Raw genomic sequence first — 10,181 nt, forward strand, 5'->3', positions numbered from 1 at the left:
ATTTTATTTTATTATTTTCATTAGGTGGGTATTTTGGCTGGCAAACCTTGGGCTTTGAGCTACTCACAGTGCAATGTGTCATATAGATTTTGTCTCCCCCGAGGGTTCAGTCAGATGTCGATCAGTCAAATTCTTAGAGTCGCAGTCCAGTTGTTTATTTTCTAGAGGAATTGCTTCACTTTTAGGAGTTTCATGTAAAAACTTGGAAATCTTCCCCTCAAAATACGGCTTCAGCGTGAATGTAGTACTTCATCAGTATTGCACACGTTGAAGTTATGGCCCAGGCAAAGTTTACTTAGCTTGATGAAGCATGAAAACTGGAGTTGCTATTTTTGCAGGAATAAACACTTAAAAATCCATAATCTGTGCCTATGCTCATTTCAAGTGGCCATAGCATACTATTTACCTCCCACTCCCAATACAGTTTCTCATTCTCATTGAATATGGCATTTTGAACATTTTACTAACTTTATTAATTTTAATCTATGAGCAATATAGTTTTTTCTGTGCACTGTCCTAGGGAGGTGATTTTTTTTTTTTTTTTTAACCTTCAGAATTGCACATATATTCACAGATAACAGAATGATGAGCTATGTTATCTGAGAATCTAGTCCTGAGATTTAAAAAGAGCCAGATACCAATTCCAGGTGAATGTCCCTGACATTTGAGCACAAACGCTTTGGAAAATTGCCATCTCAAAGGTATAGAAAATATAAGCAAAAGTATGGCTCTGACATAGAAAATAAGTAGAGAAACAGAACTTGTTTAGTGAAAAAGTGTGCCCTATGAGTGATTTTTAACTTTTTTTTTTTTTTTTAAATCTGTGGACAGATATCGTCAAATATTGGAAAAAGCCATTCAGCTGTCGGGTGTAGAACAACTTGAAGCTTTGAAAGCTTTTGTAGAAGCAAGTAAGTGCATCTGGTATAATCGGTTGCACACTGAGTGAAGGCCAGAGGCCTGTGAGATTGCATACTTGTTAGCTCTACGTAAGGCTATGCAAATACATAATATTTTGGTCCTGTTGGAACTCAAACACAACTAGAAGAGGAACCATCATTGCCATTCAGAAGTTAAGGGAGAATGGACTTGTAAGCTTTTTAAGTTATTATAACTTTCCAACCTGTCAGTGTGACAGTGTTGGAAAGTGAAAACCTAAAGTAGTCTCTGATGAATGCTAAAATTGATACTGGATGCCAAGCGGTATTTAAACTAACAAGCCCCTTCTTCCCCCAGCTAAAGTTAGTTTGAAAAACTGTCAAGAATAAATGGTTAGGGTTTTTTTGTGTCTATTGGATGTTTGGCTTATCGAATACCTGTATAAATTACACCTGTTGTAATTTTTTTAAGTTGAGAATAAACTTAGTGAAATTTAGCCTAAAGGTTTACTTTGTCCAAGATGTTTCAGCAACTGAGAACGGTGAGTCAGAATGAAACATCTCTAAACTATAAATCAAAGTGAGAAATTCATTATTATCTGTCAAGGGTTAGAACTCCGGTGACCTCTAGTGTAAACAAACTGTTTCTGAGAGAAAAAAAATCACCTTTTTAAAACAAAGGAAAAAAACCCTTCACTTGGATACAGATTGAAAAACTTGAAATATTCAAATTTAATATAAAAGCAAATGATCACTTGCAATGAAGGCACTGACAAGCATTGCATCCATCTTTTGTTTTTCTTCCATGCGTCTCTGAACCAGTGGTGAACGAGAATGTCAGTCTAGTGATCTCACGTCAGCTACTGACAGATTTCTGTACCCATCTTCCAAGTCTTCCTGACAGCACGGCCAAAGAAATTTACCACTTCACCTTGGAAAAGATACAGCCTAGAGTTATTTCATTTGAAGAGCAGGTGAGAGATCAATGACGAGGGTTTTTTGGTTTGCGGGCTTGGCTTTGGTATTTTTTTTCCCTTATCTGCTGACTATTTTAAGTCTTTAAAAAAGCTGTTCAAAACAGATACTCCTACTTAGAGTCCAGTTTTGCATTCCTGTACATGCAAAACCTGAGCTAAACGCAGAGAGTATTTAGGACCGTGCAAAGAGTACAGACTTTGTCTCTTCATCAGGATGCTGGGCATGTAATTCCTCTGCTACCAGAAAATGGCTACTTACAATGAAACAATACTTGAGCTACTGGAGGTACTGTCGAGAGACAAACTGGTACTGATTGTATTGCATTTTACCCAACTAATGGAACAGGCAGGTGATGTAAAGAGAGAAGCATCTTGAGAAATAGCTTTTGTTTCAAAATAAATATCTCTATGTGTGCATGTGTCTGTATTTCAGCCATAATCATTTTACCAGGAAAAAATGTCTTCTTGAAATCCGAATTCTAGTTAACTACTAAATATGCTGCAGTTCTTTTTCAATTCAGTTCTTGGTTTTGTTGTATAAGTATTCACCATCATCTGAGAGTTCTTACAGGAGATGTTTATATAAAAAGCCTTTAGGATCTAGTATTTTGAGAAGAAAAGCAATGCAGTTTTTGTCATGATTTGTATTTGCTTCTCTTTATCTTTTGTCTTTTTAAGCAGCTTTTACTCTAAGTCTTAACTGAACCTGCTTGCCTATATGTTACAATGATTATGCATAAATTAAATCCAAGACATCAGATGATTTCTTTTTTTTAACCACACTTCTGCTTATAAAACCCAGATTGTAAGCACTGATATTTTACTTGCTGACAGCTGCTCTACAAAGTAGAAGTTTCTGCATTAGGATCTGATCATAGTTCACCTCATTCATATCTCACAGGCATGATATGAGGTATAACTGCAAGAAATGGCTTGTGAATCTTGGTGCTCCAGTTCTTGAAAGCCTCGTTTCATCTTTTTAAAAGCTTTATAAAAGGTTACTACTTACCGCTCCCTGAAGATAAACTCCTTTTATCTTGTCACAAGCTTAAGTGGAAATGCTTCAAATCAGCATTCATATTTAAAAAGCTTGGTATTAAAGCTTGATCCAGGAGACCCACGCAGGACTCGTCGCATGGGAAGAGTTGCTTGTGTGCAGGCTGCTGTGTCTGTGAAGCTGGGGTATCAGTTGAGGGGATTCATGAACAAGAACAAATACTGTGGAAGTTAATACAGAACCATTCAACTTTTATAGCGTTTGCTGTTGTTTTTACTATTTAGGTCGCTTCAATAAGGCAACATCTTGCATCAATCTATGAGAAGGAAGAAGACTGGAGAAATGCAGCGCAAGTATTGGTGGGGATCCCTTTGGAAACAGGGCAAAAGTAAGTACTGTGCTAGACGCAGTTCTGTGTTGTTAAATATACTTGCTCCCTTTGTACTTAACTAGACCAGCAAGTGAGAATTTTGGGGTTGCATATTTTCCCAGAGTTTCAGTAGTTCAGGCCAGAACTACTGCCAGATGACAAAAGTGTAGGTTGATGACTGTACATTACAGTAAACAGTTTAGTGGGTCAAAATACTGCACCAGAAGTTTTGCATTATTTATTAATCTTTTTGATAAACAGCCTTTTTGATAGTATTTTACAAAAATGCGTCTAAGGTTTTTCAAAGGTTCTTGAAAGGGGGGCAGTTCTTCCATGTGTTCACCTTTACAGTTCAAAATGAAGACATAGTTTGAAATTGGACGTTAACAAATACAGTTGAGGTTTTTTATGCGGTTTTGTTTGTGGTTTTGTGTGTTTTTTTTTTTTTAAGTCTAGAACCCTTGCTGTTACTTTTATCTGGCTGTGCTTTCTATTCTCTTTCTCTGTATGCATGTAGAAGGAATTGCTGTAGGTTTTGCCTATTTAGCACCTATTTGCTTCACTGCAAGTTTGCTGATCAACTCAATTGGCTCATCACTTATGGCAACCTCCAATCCACTAAAAACAAATTATTAGAGTGTACATTTGTGTCTTGGTGGACAGCGTTATTTCTACTGGTGTTTGTAGGAGCCAGTTCTGTATTGGCATTCATCTCAAATTTCCTTACCCTGAACAGAGAGCACTAATTTTGGTGTTAGGGAAGAAGAAAGCAGGGTAAAGCAAATGTTGCCGAGTGCTTAAGAATCATAATATGTATTTAGAACAGCTAAGAGCAAGGGTAGTTGTGGAGCAACTCTGAGCACTTGCTTTTCTATTTCTCTACAGACAATACAATGTAGATTATAAACTGGAGACCTACCTGAAAATTGCCAGGCTGTATCTGGAGGATGATGACCCAGTTCAAGCAGAAGCTTATATTAATCGAGCTTCCCTGCTTCAGAATGAATCAACTAACGAACAGCTGCAAATCCACTATAAGGTTGTCTAACTTGCTTTATTGTTTTCTCTTTCTAAAGGGAGATGATTCCACATTGAGGTGTTTTTATGCAATGCCACTAACTTTCATAATGAGAAAAGAGACAAAGGGAGAAGCTTCTAAATGGTTTTGGGAGCTTGAGAGCCACATCTTAGCAATAATCTTAACAGCTCATTCCTTATGATTTGGGGATAAGTCTGTAAAGGTTCCTTAAATGCCAGCTTTACTGATTGAAAATAAAACTTAGGCTTCAAAACATCTGAAATACTGTTGAAAATATTGCCTCCACCTTTGTAAATCTAAGAGGCAAAAAAACCCACGTCCAATATTAGGGACAATGGAAGCCCCCTGCCCTGCAACAGTAATTAAATAGTAAGTCCCATCCATAAAAGTACCTTTCAGTCTCAAGTAGTAAAGTAACTGCTGACCTTTCTGATTATTTGTGGGTTTACTGTGTACACAGTTCATACACTAATTTCTCAAACCATTTTAGTAACTGGGATGAGCAGTGATAACAATCAAGTGTGGTCGTGTTTAAAATTCTACAGCACAAAGCACATGTGCCATGAGCTGTAACTCAGGGTGTGGTGGTTTTGGTTTGTTGGTTTTCCCTTTTCTTTTTTCCTCCCCCCATGCTATGTTCTAAAGCATGCATTCAGTTGGAAGTGTAAATATTTTCTGTAAGCATTAGAAAAGCACAAAGGAAGGGAGAGAAGAAATATCAGATGCTGTTACAGCGCTGAAAGGGAAAAGCAAACACTTGAAACATATACGTTGCTACCTGTCAATGTGCTAGCTGTCAATGTCAGTAGTGAAGGGGAAGCTTACATAAGTACAGTACCAGCTGTACAATACTTCATTTACTTAGTTTCTGGCATTTAGACATTTACAAAGTTTAACATGTGAATAGTGCTGGGAAATGCCCTTTCAATTGCTTTCTGTGATACTTTAGCAAGGGCTTTACAAGTCAAGCTAATTGTTCGAAGACACAGATTTCCCTAGGATGCAGTAGAGCAATATTTATGGGAGCTGTCACTTGATAATGTGCCAATTTATACACACATATATTATGCAGCCACCCCTGTTAGTTTTCTTTTTCTGAGACATACTTTCTTTCTAGGTTTGCTATGCTCGAGTTCTTGATTACAGAAGAAAGTTCATTGAGGCTGCCCAAAGATACAACGAGCTCTCCTATAAGAGCATAGTCCATGAAACTGAGCGACTGGAGGCATTGAAGCATGCTTTGCATTGTACTATTTTGGCATCAGCAGGTAAAATACATGTTACATCTTTGTATAAAAGACCCAACGTAGGTATTTCATATCCCCTGAAGCAAGTCAGCTTGTGCATTACTTGTGGGGAGGGATCTTGTCACTAAAATTTGGTAAGGAATCCAAAATTGTGAACACTGTGTCAGAATTACCTGTTGGCATACTGTTAACTCAGAGTTGGATTACTTCTGTGTCTTTGCCAGTGGTAAGGTGGCATCTCGGCTAAAGATGCAAAAGAGAGTCAGTGGCAAACAGTGTTTTGGAACTGAACACAACCGAGTTCCTTCTTTGGTAGAGCTTTGTTAGTTAATTGCATGTATTGAGGAAAAAAAGATGATAACTTTCTGTTGTTTACCTCTAAATACTCAATGCTTTGGTGATCATTTATGAGGATTCTTCTTGACTCTCCTAGGACAACAGCGTTCTCGCATGCTTGCTACACTCTTCAAGGATGAGAGATGCCAGCAGCTTGCAGCCTATGGGATCTTGGAGAAAATGTATCTCGACAGAATTATCCGTGGAAATCAACTGCAAGAGTTTGCAGCTATGCTAATGCCTCACCAGAAAGCAACTACAGCCGATGGTACATATTTCTATAAAGCCTCGTAATGCTAGGTGTTTATCCACAGGAGTTAGATTTGCCCAATGCAGTCAAGAAGTGTGATGGAAAAGAATTTAGTATTGCTTATATGATTATTTTAAAATTATTTCCCAGCACGTTACCCTCATTAGTATAATTTAATAGTAAAGCTTCTTAGCCATAGTTCATCTTTCTGATTGGCTATTAAGGTTTTGAAATACTCTTCTAGAAGATAACTTGTTAAAATCTTGTTTCTCTGTCCATGTACAGTCCTCTTCACTGACAACCTCCCAGTATTTCTAACCTTGCCTCATACTTTGAGTCTCTGTCCTTTTGAGCTTCTCCAGTTCTAAGGCACTGTTATAAATAGGATACCTAGAAACATGTGACATGCATGTAGACCGTAAATGGTCTGTGTGGATGATGAATTTATTTGAGCTACTTCCTGACTTGACAGGAAGATGACAGATAGTGAGGGGATGACTTGGACCTCACACTGTCTCCAGATTGTTTTCTGGACATCTTATTATTATTGAGCCGGCAGTGTGCCCAGGTGGCCAAGAAGGCCAGTGGCATCCGGGACTGTATCAGAAATAGTGTGGCCAGCAGGAGTAGGGAGGCGATCGTGCCCCTATACTCGGCCCTGGTGAGGCCGCACCTCGAATACTGTGTTCAGTTTTGGGCCCCTCACTACAAGAAGGACATTGAGGTGCTGGAGCGTGTCCAGAGAAGGGCAACGAAGCTGGTGAAGGGTCTAGAGAACAAGTCTTATGAGGAGCGGGTGAGGGAACTGGGGCTGTTGCGCCTGGAGAAGAGGAGGCTGAGGGGAGACCTCATCGCGCTCTACAACTACCTGAAAGGAGGTTGTAGCGAGGGGGGGGTTGGTCTCTTCTCCCAAGTAACTAGCGATAGGACGAGAGGAAATGGCCTCAAGTTGCGCCAAGGGAGGTTTAGATTGGACATTAGGAAAAGTTTCTTTACTGAAAGAGTGGTCAGGCCTTGGAACAGGCTGCCCAGGGAAGTGGTGGAGTCACCATCCCTGGAAGAACTTAAAAGACATGTAGGTGAGGCGCTTAGGGACATGGTTTAGTGGGCATGGTGGTGTTGGGTTGACGGTTGGACTCGATGATCTTAGAGGTCTTTTCCAACCTTAATGATTTTATGATTCTATGATTAGCTCTGTTCTTCCTGGAACCTCTGAACAGTGAGAAATAATGTGAAGTAATGACTTCACTGGAATCCTAAACACACTGGTCTCAATTTTCTAAATTAGAAGAATATTGAAGTGGAAAAATACATAAGCATGAAATACCTCTTAATCAGGAGAACCTTCCTAATGAACAATATTCGTTGATTAAGGACAAATAAACAACTGTGTAATCACAGAAGTGAAAACTGGTTAAAGGTACGTACTAACAATAAGCTGCAGTTCTTTCCTTAGGTCAATTTGTGGTTTATTTATAACCTGTACTGTTTGTGTAAGTTAAAGAAAGCAGGTTAGTTGGTATTTAATAATGGGCTTATCTTCAACTAGAGGTTAAGGGGCAAATGAGTTAAATTGTTAACTCAAGAAGAGAGAAATTAGGTGAGGGTTTATCACCGTAGAAGTACAGTAAGAGAGAGGTTAATTGTACTCCTAAGAGCTGCAATGAATAAAAAAAAAAGCAATGGCCTTTCTATTTGGCAAGCTAGGAACTGATCACAGGAGGTCCAACTCCCTCAATTCAGATGTTGAGTCTTGTAGCAAAACCAAGGGCTCCACTTGATTATTCTAGAAATTAAATAAAAGGATTTAAGCTACCTGTCTTAAAATTAACCATGTGCCATCCATTTCTTTTTGTTCACTTTCTTCTGCATAGCATAACACTGATGCAAGGCAGATGCATCTGGACCTTCTGCACACATAACCTATGGGGAGAAAAGTGTTTTCCATATGCTCTACGATATAAACCAAGTATTTCAATCATATAGTAATGGATTTTTTTCTCATCTAACCCCTAAGGTTCCAGTATCCTGGACAGAGCTGTTATTGAACACAACTTACTATCTGCGAGCAAACTTTACAATAACATTACTTTTGAAGAGCTTGGAGCATTACTAGAGATCCCTGCAGCTAAGGTATCAGTTTTCTACATCTTTTGTAAAAACGAGGATCATCAGAAACATGAGAAAATAGCTGTGGTAAATATTAGGAAAATTAGTTCAATATTAGGAAATAATGAAATTTTCCATGTTATGAGGAAGGTTAAATATCTGGCACGTCTTATGAGAAGGAAAGGTACACGATGTGAAATGAACAATAGTGGAGTTAGATGCCACTGATAGTATGTCTAATCATTTCATAATTAGTGTTGTCTGTAGGCCCCCCCAACATGTGGAGATGTTGAAAAACCCATAAGGACTATTAAGTCTTAACAATTTTTAACTTCTTTCACAACGGAAGAAGTTTCTAACATCTTTCTCTTCATTATTTCAGGCAGAAAAGATAGCTTCTCAGATGATAACTGAGGGTCGCATGAATGGATTCATTGATCAGATTGACGGAATTGTTCATTTTGAGAGTAAGTTCGACCACAGTGATTTTATTTTTTTTTTTTAGCACCATTCAGAGTGAGCTTTTTGAGTTCCTGCCTTACAGGATAAGGAAATTAAGTTTCTCAGTATCTTCCATCTGAAGTGAGCTTGCTGTGTCTTGCAGTGGCCAGGAGGTGGCAGAGTTTGCCTTAGTGGAGGACCACACTTCACCCATCCTCCCTACTATGCATTCTCTTACCCTCAGAAAAGTGTGAATTTATTCCATCAGTCTTCTTGTGGGAACAGGTTCACCAGGAAGTTTTCTATTCAATTCTACTTGGCAATACAGGAGTTAGTCTTGTAACAGACAGCCAAAATCATTTGAATCTTTTGAATACAGAAATAAGCATGATGTAGCTGCAAGGAAGGCTTCCTCTGTGAGGTATGTGAGGGCAGTGGCAGAAGAAAAGGTTGCAGTTGAAAAGGGAAGGGCATTGCTAAGACTTACTTGTTTTGTATGGGTTGTTGTTTTTCTTTTTCTTGCAGCTCGTGAAGCTTTGCCAACTTGGGACAAGCAGATTCAGTCACTGTGTTTCCAGGTTAACAACCTGCTGGAGAAGATAAGTCAGACAGCCCCAGAATGGACAGCACAGGCAATGGAGGCCCAGATGGCTCAGTGACTCTTGCAGCCATTGTCTGAGTGGAGGCAATCAACTGCCTGCTGTGCTGGAAGAAGGGAACTGAGTAGGACTGTGAACCAAACAAATAACCCACCTTCATTTCCCCACCTTCTGCTTTTACTCTGACTTAGGACACAATTAGGTGATACCATGTTTGGTGTGACAGTCCCCCAGTTCTCTGAGCATAGAATGACGCTGTTGCTGCCTCTGCATTGCACTCTGCTGTCCTGAAAGCTGTGGTTTCCACATAGAAGAAGCTGTAATGTCTGCAGCAAGTTTTGGTTTATTTAATTTTTTTTTTTTTTCCACTGTATTGCTATAGCTTTGTAGCCCATTACTTCCTATGATGCTTATCCTGCTGTGAAAATATAAGTGCCCTGTTTCTTTTAGTTGTAATTATTCTAATAAAGGCTGGAATGAGCCATTTGATTTAAGTGTTGCAGGGACCTGTTGTTTTTTTTTCCTTAAGCAGTAACTTGAAATAAGTTGAATTTTTGGAATTGTCAGTTTCAGCCCCTGAAAATGTTAAATGAAAACCAGCTTTTTTCTTCCTTCTCTATTTATAAAATGCAAATCTGAAATCTTAACTGAAGGAGATACTGACCCTTCTCCTGCATTGGTGCAGCAGGGCACAGAGTTGTCTGTGCTGAGAGATGGGGTAAAGACCGGTGTTACCAAGAGAGCTTGTTGCAACGATATGGTAAGTGATGAGAACATAGCACATGTCAAGTTAAGGTAAGCCAAGCATGCTCTTTGTTTTATTTTCTAGGTCGGCATGAATTGGTAATTTTACAAAAGTATCCACAGTGTTTTTTGGAACTGGAGGTGTAACAAGAGAGACTGACTGGTAGGGATTCTGCACTACAAAAGATTAAACA

General features: G+C 38.9%; 1 protein-coding gene across 1 annotated transcript; it reads left to right on the plus strand.

Moving 5' to 3' along the window:
• Window positions 1–823: 823 nt before the first annotated feature.
• On the plus strand, window positions 824–9,743 carry COPS4 (COP9 signalosome subunit 4; the record flags this gene model as incomplete). Its single annotated transcript, XM_009581351.1, has 9 exons — window positions 824–911; window positions 1,701–1,852; window positions 3,137–3,240; window positions 4,108–4,261; window positions 5,379–5,529; window positions 5,942–6,112; window positions 8,112–8,227; window positions 8,586–8,670; window positions 9,170–9,743. Coding segments are annotated over 9 exons (1,155 nt in total), but the record flags the coding sequence as incomplete, so codon positions are not given.
• Window positions 9,744–10,181: the final 438 nt, after the last annotated feature.

This window comes from Fulmarus glacialis, unplaced genomic scaffold (assembly GCF_000690835.1).
Source record: "Fulmarus glacialis isolate BGI_N327 unplaced genomic scaffold, ASM69083v1 scaffold43577, whole genome shotgun sequence".
Lineage (NCBI taxonomy): Eukaryota > Metazoa > Chordata > Aves > Procellariiformes > Procellariidae > Fulmarus > Fulmarus glacialis.